The following is a 14,169-nucleotide window of genomic DNA, read 5'->3' on the forward strand; positions in this document are numbered from 1 at the left end:
AACCTCAAACCTGTCCCCAACCTTAAACCAGTGTCTCCCCTGACCTAGCCTCCCATTGTGTCCCCTCCCGTAAGCAAATTGAGTTTTCCCCCCTTGGGTATGATACAATCCAACGCCTGGGTGCATTCCGAATGCAACCCCCCTGACCAATCCGTGGTTATTTTGTTAATTTACAATTTGACGCTCTGCAAACATCATCCTCAACGCAAAAGTGATTCTGTGCTGACACCAGATCTCCTAACTCTTGTTCTTTCCCGCCGCCCTTCCAAATCCTGGCAACCACTTTCTCCTGGGCCCTGCCGAGGCCACTCTGGGGCTGCCCGCAATGTACTCGGGAGTCCCCTTGTCATACGCGGGAGCCGCTGTCAACGGCGTACCCGGTGCTGCCGACTCCTGACTCAAGATCGAGTCGTCCGCCATGCTCAGTTCAACAGAGACATGTCGGCCGTGGCGAGGGTTCCGCATAATCGGTGGAGGCGTTGCGCTGTCGCGGTCATCATCCACTACTCCAGTCCGAGTCATCCACGGTGGAACCCCCGTCGCACCATTAATGTTGGGGTGTTCGGCGCTGGTCTGCTCAACAGGAGCCGCGTCCGAAGTTGGGGCCGCTGCCGGCGCCGGTGCCGGTGCGGAGTTGGAAGATCCTGCTCCAATCGATCGCCGGAAAAGCTTTGTAAGTCCATTGCGGACAGCTTGCTGTCCCGTGATTGGTGGGTAATGGTTCTTCTTCTGTTCGCCGACCGGTGGCGCTGGCTGGAGTGGCTGCACCGGAGTCTGCATCTCTGCTCTGATCTGGATATCATCGCTGTTTCTCCTCTGGTGACGGCTTCGGCGACCTGGCTTGGAGACCTTGGCGTTGACCAATGGCTTCGACAGGAAAGCAGCCTTGGAGTTGGCTGCAGTCTGGGCATTAAGGCTGGACCGCCTGTTAGGCGGCGGCGGAGGAATCGACGATGAGAACAATTCCTGCTGAACAGCGAACAAGTCCATGACTCTCTGTGGATCAGCGCCAGTGCTAACGCCTCCAGAGTAGCCGTTGCCAGGTCCAAACATGGCATCCATCGCCCAGCCGCCCTTGGCTCCGCCAGACGGGAAGCTAAAGAGATCGGGCGAGATGCGTCCGCCGTTTCTGTTTCTATTCGGTTTGGCGCTCTCGCGCATCCAAATATCAAGGCTCGACTCGAGAGACTCGACGTCCGTGTCATCAGAGTCGGAGTCCCAGTCGTTTCCTCTTCGGTTAGATACAGTCGTCTCATCAGCAGAACGAGGACGCTGGATCGATCTGCCGCGGTTCTCCAGATATGCGCTGTTGTTCAGTTCAATGATCTTAGCTGAAGCCTTGACAACATGCGAAGGCTGCTCAAGACGAGCACCCGAGTGCGCATCCGCCTTTTCGTCGTCGGATGCATCTGACAGACCACTACGGCTTCGTCTCATCGTAGGATGCTTTGACAAGGTATCATTGGAGTTCTGGAACCGTCGCAGTGTCGAGGTTGAGATAGTATCGGGTGTTGGTGGGAGAGCATGATCATGCAGTCGAACGCCACCAGGCGCATCGGTCAGAACCTTTCGAAGTGACTCTCGCTTCTCCTCCTTGGTACGTCGATGGTTAGGCGACATAGCAGCACGTCCATTGAAGAGACTGGCGCCATCCTTATCCCGGCTCTGAGGTCGTTCTTCTCCCTTCTTCTGAGAGTAGTCTCGCTCAATCTGCTGGAGGGGAGATCCCCGATCGATGATAACGTTGTTGATAGAGTCGAACTGCCCACGCTTGCTGTTGGTGAGCGAGTTCGACCGACCTGATCTGTTAGTTGGCGGCATGGGGGACTTGGCCAGAGATGTCTTTGGCCGGTGAATGCTCTTAGCAACGACCTTGGCCGAAAGACCATCAGCGCCATCAAGGGACAGTGGCTCCTCCACATCCTGGGGAACGTTCGTGTCGTGTCCCTTCTTTCCGTACACACTCACGAAAGAGCTCTCGCTCAAGACGCTGAGACTTGGGCTGCCCACAGGGCCATTCTCAAAGTTCCCCTCGCCCTCGGGTACTTGTGGGAGGCTGAGAACACTGCCTCTAGCTCCAAGATAGACATTTCGCAAGTTCTCGGTGTTCTCGCTCCGCTCAGACAAGAAACTCGGCATCCGGGTGATGGCCTTAGCACCATCCCCTTGTCTCACGGGTTCCGGCGACTTAGACTTGGGTACGGGATCTTCGTAGCAAGGGTTGTACGCGGGCGCCATGTACTGTCCCTCGGCCTCGATCTGTTCAACCATGGCGCGCTCTTGGGCAAACTGCTCAAGCCTGGCCTCGAGCGTCACAATCATGGCAACTGCTTCCTCAATGGCCTTGTCACGCTTCTCCATCTCTTGAACAAGGTTATCGTTGATCTCATCGACTCTTCTCTTTTCCGATTCCAGGATCTCGATCTGGTCTTCTAATGCCGTCTGTCGTTCCCGACGATGGTAAAGTTCCAACTTGAGGTCAAAGTTCTGCTTGTGAAGAGAAGAAATGACCTCGAAACCAGTCAGCTAGGATCTTGCAGAAAGCAACGGCAATCTTACCTGCTCCATGTCCTTGACCCCCAACCCCTTCTTCTTAGACGCCTCACTACCAGCGGCTGACTGAGGTCGATGCACATCGGACTCCCTACGCTTAGTAGGGGAGCCATGGCTGACCTGGCCGAATTCGCCTGAAGAGTTAGCTTCAGTGTTGGCTCGTGACCATGACGATGCCTTTTCGCTCTCGGCCTGACGCTCCTTCTGAAGCCTCTCCTGAAGGAAAGATGAGACAACTGGTTGGCGCGTGGATTCGCTGCTAGATTCTCTCGTTAGGCGCGGCGTCAATCGAGCCGATGTTCGCGGAGTGGCGCTGGCAGGTCGTTGACAAGCAGCATGGTAGAATCGGTGGGAGTGCTGTGAGTGTTGCGAGTGTGATAGTTGAGGGGATTGAGGTGCGTGAGAAGTCGAGCTATTCGTGCTATGCATAGTGACTCTGGTGTTGGTGGTACTAGTGGAAGATCGAGAGGCGGTTCGCCCATAAGAAGACCGCGAAGGAGGTCGCTCCATGATTAGGAAATGCCGAAGGGCTGACTATGTGATTAAGAGTATAAGAGTACGAGAAGAACAGGCCTGCCGTCGGATTTCCCGGACAAGCAGAGCGGGTTGTCTTTGTATGTGATATCAATGTTGGTTCGAGACGGTGGGCGATCAGAGACACAATTATACGTGTCTATGCAGCATATCGAGGCTGATCGCGTTTCTCCAAGGTCCAGATCGCGATGGAGTAGCTTGGTTCACTTCATCGCGGAATGTGCTGGATGGCCTGTGTCGTCTCGGGAGGCGAAATGGGTAGGATATTGTGTAATTGATGTTGCTAGTCCGTGTCTCAAGGCTGTTGACCGGTTGATGAAGGCAATGTCGGAAGTAGACAGGAATTGTATTCCTAGAGTATTGCCGAAACAGACGCAAACGTGTCGCAAATGTCGGCAGTGGTTTCCTTGGAAGAGGTGACGTCTCCTGTCTCGGTCACGAAGCGAAGCGAAGCTGTCAGGCAATGATGGTGTTTCAAGTGCACCTCGAGGAATCTCTTGAAGAAAAGGAGACGCGATGTCGAAGAAGGTGGAGGGTCTAATGACTCGGGAAAGTCGGTCGGGGATGACAATGCGAGGGAGAGACTGGTGGGTTTAGTCTTCTCGTGTTTGGTGGGGAGGGAGAAAAGAGGTCGCGGCGCAAGGAGTAGAGGAGAAGGTACGTGACGTGGAGGAGGATGGACGCTCAAGCGAGACAAGCAGCGCAGCACGGGACAGGCCAAGAAGGAAAGGAAATGGGCCAATCTGAAAGTCAGGAAATTAATTAGGACGTGACTGTCTTGGGGCAGAAGCAGAAGGTGGATGGATTATCACAAAGAGAAAGGGGAGTAGGGAGGGAGAAGACGGAGCAAGCAAAAAGAAAGGATGCGACAGTCTGTGATACGTACATATGGACTGTGCAGTATACGTATAGTACGTCCCTTCCCTCCCGTCTGCCAAAAATCAAAGCCAAACCCAAACCAAGAACGCGAGCCAATCCATTCCAATGCCACCGATCCCTGGCATAAAACCCGCCCCAGGCTCAAGGGGGCTTGAGGAAGAACTGGAACCTGAGAGTCGTGCTACGGTAGGGGCCTCCGCATTAGCGCTGCAGCTCCGTCAGGCACCCACTAGCAGAATTTTGGGCGGGACGCGGTAGCTGCTGTTAGTGCCCGCGGTCGCGGGCGGCCGTGTTCCGTGGATTGATTGAAAGGATCGACATGGATTGACGCGACGCGCTCTGGCTGAGAAGTGGGGGAGGGTTTCAGGAAGTGGGCTGTGTACTCTCGGGAGTTGAATTGGACTTGCTAGGGAGGGTCGTCATTTTGATACCGATAGTCCACGAGCGAGTCGTTCTTCTCCTTTCAAGGGAAGTGAGATTTAGGTGCTTGCGGTAGGTCATCAGGCCCAAGTCTGGCCTGTGCTTGGTTGTTTGTTGACGGCTGTTTCCATGGAGAAGAAGATGATGCCCTGGCATCTGCAGCTCATTGTTATCGAATAGAGGGACTGATATCCATCCTCCATGTAATATGACCCCTCAGTCGATATTGCATCGCGTCCTCTCACATCCAACGCGTGCCCGTCACATCAAAATTAGAACTCTCCTCTTGTCCCCTCCCCTCCACTAACAAGCTCTACTTCCCCTCCCGTCACCTCCCATCACTTCCTCCTGCGCAAACAGCCCTCCCGTCCACCAATCACGCACTCTCCCGTCATCCTGGGGAGCATGGCCCCCTGGCTCCCGGCGAGCGGGGCGCCCTTTCGGACAGGGACATGGCAGGGGAAACATACCCATGTCGTCACCTTTCTCTCTCTCTTGAGCTCGCTTTTTTGCTTCTGCCGTTGCTTTTGGCGTCCTGTTCTCTGACGACGGTCTCTCAGCGTGGCTTGGGGAGGAGAGACAGCAGGTGAAAAAAAAGCAAGAGTCGAGGGCCCTTGTAGGATCAGCACTCGTCCGTTTGTCGGACACGGCGGCTCCCTCGCTGGCCGTTGGAAAGTCGTTGGCTCGACCTGACTGTCGGTCATGGATGTTTCAACTCCTCCCGGTCATCCATTCCATTCATCACCTTGTTTCTCGTCGTTGTCACCAGCAACGCAACTGAAACCCCTCAAGGGCCTTGCAAGCCACACATCATCACTCGCATCAAGCCATTGAGTCGAGTTGCCAGACCATGTGCTCGTATACGTCCTTGAAGATCTGGCAACCACGCATAAAATCTTGTCAACTCTGCCTCTCCCTCCAGCTGTGACGCGACGGGTGAAACGAGTCCGGCCCTTGTCACTTTCGGTCCGCCTTAGTAGCTTCAGGCTTCAATAGACCCAGCCCAGAACCTTCAAACCCTTGCCTTGCCTTTTGACGGAAGAGGTCAAGGCAAAAACGCCCCTCGGGTCCCTTGCGGCCTTGCTCGTCCTTCCCGCAAAGTCTCACCTCCTCCCAAGCCTTTCCCGTCGGGACTTGGCCGCCCTGGCAGCTGGCCACCCTCTCACGTGAAACCTTTACGCCTCAAATGCTTCCCAACCACTCAGCCACCATCAGGAACCTTTTACCAGCTCGCAAACTTACTACGAACGCAGACAGACATGCACCAACAGACGGTCCAATAGATCCAGATCAACGATGCGCTCTGCAAGATGCGACCAAGTGGGAACTGCCCAGGTCCAAACGCATCTGGCCTGCGGCTGGGGTTTGCATACCGCCTCTTTGGCGGCATATCTGCCATGCAGCCTGAATTGCACCGCATCGCAGCAAACACTTGGAGGAGGCGGTCAATTCCGACGCCGCGGTCTGGCGATTGCATTGCATCTGTGGTTCACCAAATCGCCAGGGATAGGGGATACACCTGCTCACAGACTAAAGAGCTGAAAAATCTGGCTTCCGAAGATGCCCGTGTTCGGGCCATTTCGCCATCAAGTGAAAAGCTGAAATGCTGTGGAAAGTATCACAGGGATGGGTATCGCAGAATTCCCCTTGCCAAAAAATCTCGACAGGAAACGCAGAGATTCTCGCAAGGCTTGGAACAAGGTAACGTTAAGCATCGCAGATCTATCAAGCCTTGGCGTTTATCAGACTCGCCAAACATCAGCCCGACCATGACAAACAAACCTCCTGGCCCAAGTCTAGACGCCTCCTTGTCCAACGGGCAGATGGCAGGACCACGGCGCTATTGATCGTGGGCCAAATTGACATTCCACAAGCTATGCCACGCGATCATGCGGTTTCTTGTCTGCGGATATCCGAAGCCGCCCTTCCGCAAGCATCTTTATTACGACAGCAATCTGCTTGGCTCCCAGTGGCAAACGCTTTTGCTCAATCATTTGACAAGCTTCTTTGACCAAGGTGTCAAACTGGCAACACGCCGAAAGGGACATGCTCAAGCTTGTTGTATCTCGACGTCTTGCCACCGTCGTTTGGGCTCAATGCCGTCTGGTCTATGGTTCCGACCACTGTTCAATATCGGTGTGCGAAGAGCCCCGTAGCTGGTCAGTAATGTTACCATCAAGTTAAAATCGCAGTAATACCTGTTTCCAGATCTATCGCCGTGCTTCTAGGCCCGTCTACAAAACATCGCCGATGCTATTCAACCAATCAGCGTGGCAGAATTTGACCTTCATTCTTGATATCATGATTGTGGTGTGACTTTCTACGCAATCCTGTCGCACCAAGAAACCTAACTGGTGTGTCAAGATCTGATCACCGGCTATGCACGGTGCCCGATTGTCACTCATTCATGCCATGGCTTTGTCTTCTCGGGGGATTTGCCTCCCAGCTTGGACTTTGCAAAATACTAAGCGACTGTCCATACCGTGGCAACTTGTCACTCAACGATGGGTGGAGGGAACTTGTCAAAGCAAGACTCCTAAGGAGAGGGACAGTTACTGGTGACATGAACAATAAGAAAACAGTGATGGGCATCGGGCAGAGCAAGTTCCCTTAATTCTTCTCCACCCCCAGAGCTGCCGTCCAAGTGTGCCCTACCCTGGGACAAACTCACAACCTACATCTCAAGGGCTGTAGATCGTAGTGCGGTTCATAACTCCAGCTATTATTATAGGAAACTATTGAGAAGTAGTTGTAACATCATTCCTTGGTCAATAGCAAGTCAAACAGGATGCCGAGTCGGAGAGTAGATGAGCAAAAAGCCAGCAAAACCCAGATGAAGTATCTGAAGTTGTGATCAGAGGATGCGGTACGCTGCATACCGCTTGGACTCTTCTCAAAATGAACATGATCAAGGTGTTGAGCTATTCGATTGTGCATCAGATTTGAACCGCTATGGTGCTGTTCTTAAGATATTGCCAGAGGCTGCTCAAGTGCCTTCACTGCCTACATCCAAATGATGTATCTTTTCTCACCGTCCAAGATTGCGATCTTCGTTCTTCATTCCAATACTCCAGGCTTTGCTCATAGAGAATATCTCCAATAACCTACCACAAATGGCTCATTGTTCACAATTCTGGGTGACTCGACCAAGCTGGGTGGAGGATTTGACTTTCTGTTCAACACTGGTCTGCCTCTTACTGATCACACCGGAGCCACACCATAATGGATGCAGACGAGTGCACATCTCCAGCAGACTAGTTTTGTTTCTCTAAGCTGACGGGAACTATTCACCAGTTGGGTCAAGCAAGGTGTAGCAATGGGCGAGCCGACAACGCTCATCTAACGTTCAACAAGGGGCTAAACCTTCTATGACGTACAGGAGATTTACACAAATCAGGCGGGAACTGCAAGGCTATTCTCATCACTCTGACTACGTCTTCTAACGGTGAGGATTCATAAACCTGAACCTCCACCTCAAAAGGGGGGTGTCTTGGATACACATTGCCCGAGACAGCTCAAGTACGTCGTCGCGTGGCATTGAGCGTGGTGTCAGTACAGTTAATGATAAATCACGTTCTATACTATGCTATGTGCCCATAACTCTAGATGTGAGAGGAGCAGACCAACAATGGCTTACACGAGCCTTGGGTTGCATGGAAATCGCTTCCTTCACCCATCAAGTGAGATACGCATGAGTTTCACCTCCCAGCGTGACTCTTAAATCGGTCTCCAGCAAATCGCTCTCACCATAAACCATCAAGCGGATCCCCGCCAACCACAGATCCCATCGCAGCAGGAAACCAGGGCCAGTGTCCAGAACGAGCAAGCTCATCTAGAAGCCCTACGAGTGGCCAGGAGATGAATGGCTACGCTAGATCACGGAGGGCCATCACGTACGCATCAAGTGAGATCCTAGCTCTTTAACAATAACAGATAGGCGTCGAGTAAATGAAAGTCAAACATGCTTGCAATGTGTATGCCCGTGTAATGTATATTCATTCATGCTATCAGTAATAACCCATACCATAACGCCGAACAAGATCTACTTCAATCATAGCTCCTGCTTCTGGAAGAATTCCTCCTGACTTCCCTCCGCCCCCTTCTTCTCCTCAACCTTCTCACTCTTTTCCTGTTGCTTCTCATCCTTCTCTTCGCTCTTCTCACTCTTCACCTCGCCCTGCCCTTCGGCAACCTTCTTTTCCTCCTGTTTACCTGCGGCCGCTTCCTGCTTCCTCTGAGCCTTGTCCTTGGCCAGCTCATCCTCATCCGCGTCGATGTAGCCTCTCAGCTCCTTGTCACCGCCCGGCAGCTCCACGAGCTCCAGCTTCCAGCCGTGCTTTCCTGCCATCTTCTTCATCCTCTCTGCCATGTCCTTCACCACGCTGGGCTGCAGGTCCAGCCTCTCAAGCTCCGGGTTGCCGAGAACCTTAGACTCGCCACCTTCCTCCGCAGACTTTCCAGAGGCTACCACTTCGATAAAGCGCTCGGCGTCCGTATCCGTGTTGGCAAAGTAGCTCTGAGGAGGAGCAAGCTTCGCAGGCGGCTTCCCAGCTTCGTCGGCAAAAGACAGGACATTCCGTGCGCCGACAATAACGCCACCTATGTTGACCTGCTCCTTCGCGGGAGGCTCGTCTTGGACGGTTGAACCTTCTTTCTGCTTCGCTTCCTGAGCGATGGATGCCTCGGCGGGGGCGGTTTGGTCCAGCAAAGGAGGAGTGTCGTTCTCTCCAACGATGAGTTTACACGTAATGGGGTTCGCTCTCGTCTCCTCGGGGGGCAAGAAAGCGACATCGTTGCAAAGCCGCGGCGTGTTCACCACCATGAGGTACGCGCAAATTGTCACCTCCTTGATCCAGCCGATTCGATCGCTCTTCATGCCCGGTACACAGTGATACTGGACTTCGATGGTACGCTCCCGTCCTGTCAAATCGCATATGGTTCCTCCCTCCAGGCGCTGAATCAGGTATCGCTGGTCGCCCTTGGCCTGCAGCTCTGCTGGAGCCGGCTCCTCCTGGCCATTCTTCTTAGCCTGGTACGCAGCATTGTGAGGGATCGCAGGTGTCCGTCCCAGGACAAACTGAGCTGTGTTCGGGTCGCGCTTGGGAGGCTGTCCGTTGGGTATGGAAGGAAGTGCGTGGAACTGAACAATCTCTCGGTTATTGCAGAAGCTGTAGCTCCACCATCCTGACATAAAGTAGAGGCATGAATTCTCTAATTGTCCCAGAAGCTCCCACCCACTCGCAGTCGCACGACTAAGCTCGCGCGCCTCCTCGGCCTTGGCGAGCTCGTTGGCGGTCTTGTTCTCAGGTGCCGGGGGTTGTATGACGGGGATGGAACATAGGTATTGGTGGGGAGGAAGCTTCATCAGCTCGTATGTATGCGACGGGCCTGTTTCGCCTTCGTTGGTCTGGTCATTGTCGCGCTCGTTGGCCTCTCGGACCTGCTGGAGGGTAGATTGCGCAAAGTCAGCCGAGTAGGTGGAATGCTGGACACGCTGCTCCAGCAGGGAATTGGCGTCCTTCTCGGAGATGTAATCGTCGGCAAAGATGACCTCAAACTGCCAACAGTTAGCATCAGTCAACCCCTCGGCATCCCGGAACGGCTTACCTGAGGATACGTCAACAGATCCTCGTGGATGCTAAAGCTCGGAGAGCGAGCTCTGGCAAGCTGGATCACAGCCAGGAGTGCCAAGTTGAACCGGCGCATTGTGCCGTAATGTGCCGTGAATAGCTCACATAGAGCTCAAGGAGATGAAAAAGGTCACGTCAACCACCCGCTTAGTCGGCCTGCCAAGCGTTAGTGAGAGAGGTGTCATGATGGGCCGAGCTGTGGGGTTTCGATTGGTTGAAGCCAGGCGTCATCTTGCGAAGCACCAGTTTTCCGAAGTTTCGCCGGTGTCAGGTAAGGGAAGCCACCGTCCGGCGATTTCTCCGGCTGTGGACGGCGCATGGTTCTCCAGGGCCCCCGAGCACGTCGCCGGCCATTTCCACTTCTAACGGGCTGACACTACGGAGCCTAGGAGATTAAGAGGGGCCGAGTCGGCATTGCCGCCGATGCGAGATGAGTACCTAATAATAATTACTGTCTAAATTGGAAGATCCAACCAAGCAGCTGACTATTACCTCATACCTCATCTCCTTGCCCAGATGCCTAGTTGTCTCCTCTCCTGGATGCCCTATTGAGGAGACAAGATCTTAGCTTCTCGGTGTGCAAGGTTCGTCTCAAGTCAACAACTTTAAATCTGTAACCTAGAGCCCAACATGGCTCGATGGCACTCAACAGGGCCTATCACCGGCACATGCCGTTGCCAGGAACATCCCCGTTCCGGGAGGGGAGCCAACAGCTAGGAGAGCTCTTCGGAGCACTACACCTGTCTCGGTGGACAGTTTGCCACCTCCGGGGCCAGATGGGCACCCCCGAGTCGGCAGACAAAAGGGTCCTGGACCCGGTGATTGAGGAGATCCACGATATGCTGCTTCGATCTCATCGCCGGGCCGCTAGACCCGAGCTCGGACGACGATTGCGGCGAGGTACCTACCGAGTTGGAACTGGCGTCTGTGGGTGTTGGCCATTGCTCAGTCTGCGTGACTCCTAAGATATGGCTCTAGCAGAACGCTAGGCGCTTATCATGGCATGATGTTGGAGAAGCATCCCAAGGGGATCCCGGCGTGTCCCGTTTGGCTGCCGAACCCGAGAAGCATAGACTGCCGACAGTGGTTTGTCGAGTCATGGTTTGTTATGTAGACATCAGCCCTAGGTGACACTTGCTTAGGGCTCGCCAAAGGCATTACGAACTCCTTCATGCAGCTATGTAACAGATACAAGCCGTTCGACTTGGCTTAATCACCTTGAGCCAGGGTTTCCCTACAGTGTCCTGCATATTGTAAGTGTGTTAGGCAACTGATTGTGGCATTGTAAAGGGCAATCAACTGTGGGATTCACAAAACAAATGTGGGCGTGTAGGGTGGCTGACTGGAGCTGCGAGATAATCACAACTGTGAATTAGACAACCGACAGACAACCTGCAGTCAGGTAACAAGAAAGCAGACTAGTGTTTTCCCGCATTGCTCGCTAATAGTTGTCATTCCCAGACTCGGAGGTAAAGGCATAGCCATCTATGCATGCCTATCAAGGGGTGCCGCCCAGCTTAGCGCTATCGAGACATGCGTCTGTCAAAGGTGTCGCACGTGTTCTGCCCAAGCCGCGGATCGACACGCAAGGTATCAAGACGTCGTAAGCAAACACACAATCAAGCGCGGTGGGTGGCCAAGGTCTGCATTGCGTTCCCCTTCACACGTGCGCGCGGGCGGCTGAGGCGACACCGCACGGGCACGGGATCAAGACCCAGGAGCTGGTGGACCGGTTCCGTAAATGATCTGCGAAATATTCGAGTTGAAGCGGGCATGGCAGAGGTTGAGCCTGCATGATCACCGCAAGGAAACGAGGCAACGGGGCAGTGGAAAGTGGAACTTATGTCTCTGAGCGCCCAACCAACAAGCTCAGGTGGCTCGGGAGATGTTATCTGCCGCAGCTAAACATCAACGTCTTCGGAGGATTGAGGATATCTACGGATTCCGAGAAGGGGATGAATCGGGGCTGTTGATCCGGATGAGCTTCCGCGGGGAGGGTTGCAAGCAACTCTCAAGGTTGCAAGACGCCCGGGTGCCCGGCATCAAGACAGCGGCCGTGATGGTTGCAAAAGCTAGCATAAGTCGACAACGCAGCAGACAGACCACTGCTGTTCCTGGGTTAGGGACTAAAACACGCGCGGGACGAGGTAATTACAGCCAAGCCAAGCTTTTTTCCATGTTCGAGTCAGAAGAAACTCATACAGTAGCTGCATGTGTACTCGACTGCATGACACAGGGCCCGGGCGAAACCCTCGCGACATTGGACTCGGTCGAGGGATTGAGAAGCTTGGGTCATGCCTGTCCCGTCGTGAAGATCGCAGAGTCTAGACTAGTCGGACCTAGTCCAGGACACGATGAGATCGGCATCGTTTGAGCAAGGGGACCCGAGTTCCCCGAGAGCATGAGGTTATTTCTCTCGAGGCCAACACAAAGAAGCAGTCAAAAAAAGAAGATGGTGTGAAGCAGAAAACGACAGAGGATCTGATTAGGTTGGCTCGGTCTGGAGAAGGGGGGAGTCACACTTGTTAGCATGGCGCCGTCCGCCTCACTCTATGCGACAGCGGGAGCCAATCGAGATGCGGTGGGCCAACCTGACCGCGCTCGAGAGCCAATCGTTGGGTGCCCCGTCTCGTTGATTGCCTCGTTTTTGCTAGGGAGGTGGGTGCAAATGAGATGGAGCGTGGTGCTAGCTCGGGTAGGGATATAACCCGTTGGAGTTGGAGATGGAGGCAGAGCACGTTTTCAGACTCTTGGTGATGGCATCTCTGTTGCGACTGCACATCTGCTGTTCAGCTGCGGTAAAGACGAATCAAGGGGTCGAGTCCAACAGCACTTTTGCTCAAGGGGACATCGCCCGGTGGAAGTCGACTGCTGTTGAACCCGGGGGCTTGGGTCATTTCAGTAAGCGAAGAGTGAGAGAGGCGGCACTTGGCACCGGATCTGGAATGCCCAGCAAATAGATGCCAGGGAAAATGGTGATCAGCATCGCCGGTTCCCTAGTGTTGGTAGGCTCCTGGTCTCGCCTACGAGATTGTCTGCTCAGTGCTTCCTACAGGGCTGAAAATAGCTACAGTACACCAGAATACGGCGCAATCGAACCAAGAGACCTCATCGGTGATTATACGGACCACCAAGCAATATCCCTTGTATCTTCAAGACCTAGCTTCCATTCCTACTGACAATACCAAGACGGGAACTGACAACAACACCTGGCAGAGATGGTGCAGCCGGTCAAGATTTTAGCGGGCTCGCGCATGATATGACGCCGTCTCGTAACCGCTCTCGTAACTGTCTGTCGCAGCAGCAGTCTCACTCACTCCCGTGTGTTGCTGCGCTGCTGCGTGTTATGCAGGCGCAAGAGAAGTAGGTATTCTCCCCCATCCCATGATGGACACGTTGAATTACTCGGTTTGGCGTTCGGAGGCGCTTCTGGCGTCGGTGCCCCCCCTGGCGCCCGCCCAGTGCCCGCTCTTCGCTGGCCTCTGCCATGCCACTGTGTGAGTGGGCGATCCATGACATCTCGCATTGGATCATGGATCCCATCCCATTCCCCAAGAACCAAGAAATGCCCCAGGCCACGCACCGCTCCTTGAGTTGTCGTTGCTTTTTGCTGCCGATTTCTGCTGTTGGCGGGCTGCATGCTGTATTGGACGGACGTCATGCAAGCCCACTCGGTCTTGGGGGTTTCCCAAGGGTGGGTTGTAGCTGTTCTCAACGTTGCTTCTTTGTGTTGTCCTTGGGCTGAGGCTGGCTGGGGTTCTTTTCTCTCTACTGTACAAGCCACCGCCCGTATCGAGAATGACGACTGATGCCGCCGCTAATTACGTAGCCAGCTACCAGGAATGAGAGATGGCGGTCGGGAGTTGGGGATGGATCGTGAGGTGTCAGAAATCTGCGGCTTGCCGTTATGTCTCACTCAGAGCGAGTCCTAGACTCTTGGACGGGTTCTTGTTTTCCCATCGAGATGCACAACATGTTGCGTTTTGCACTTGTATCACACACAAACATAAGAGTCATCGCAAGCAGGCAAACGAGTACCTACAGTACACAGCCCGACTCAGCCTCTTACGCCCCTAAACAGCTGCCTCGTTTCAACCCGTTTCGTCGTCTTCGAATAGAGTTGGGCTGTACGTACGCGCAAACCGAGAGCGAG

General features: G+C 54.0%; 2 protein-coding genes across 2 annotated transcripts; both read right to left on the minus strand.

Annotated features, from left to right (window-relative positions):
- Positions 1-237: 237 nt before the first annotated feature.
- Positions 238-3,063, minus strand: NCS57_01069500 (uncharacterized protein; the record flags this gene model as incomplete). Its single annotated transcript, XM_053060433.1, has 2 exons — positions 238-2,511; positions 2,560-3,063. 2 exons carry the CDS (start codon positions 3,061-3,063, stop codon positions 238-240), a joined length of 2,778 nt encoding a protein of 925 aa, XP_052910827.1.
- A 5,374-nt stretch (positions 3,064-8,437) lies between these two features.
- Positions 8,438-10,092, minus strand: NCS57_01069600 (Protein OS-9-like protein; the record flags this gene model as incomplete). The annotated part of the gene is made up of 2 exons (XM_053060434.1): positions 8,438-9,943; positions 9,994-10,092. The coding sequence occupies 2 exons, from the start codon at positions 10,090-10,092 to the stop codon at positions 8,438-8,440; spliced, it is 1,605 nt and encodes a 534-aa protein (XP_052910828.1).
- Between the last annotated feature and the right edge of the window lie 4,077 nt (positions 10,093-14,169).

Source organism: Fusarium keratoplasticum, chromosome 8 (assembly GCF_025433545.1).
Source record: "Fusarium keratoplasticum isolate Fu6.1 chromosome 8, whole genome shotgun sequence".
NCBI lineage: Eukaryota > Fungi > Ascomycota > Sordariomycetes > Hypocreales > Nectriaceae > Fusarium > Fusarium keratoplasticum.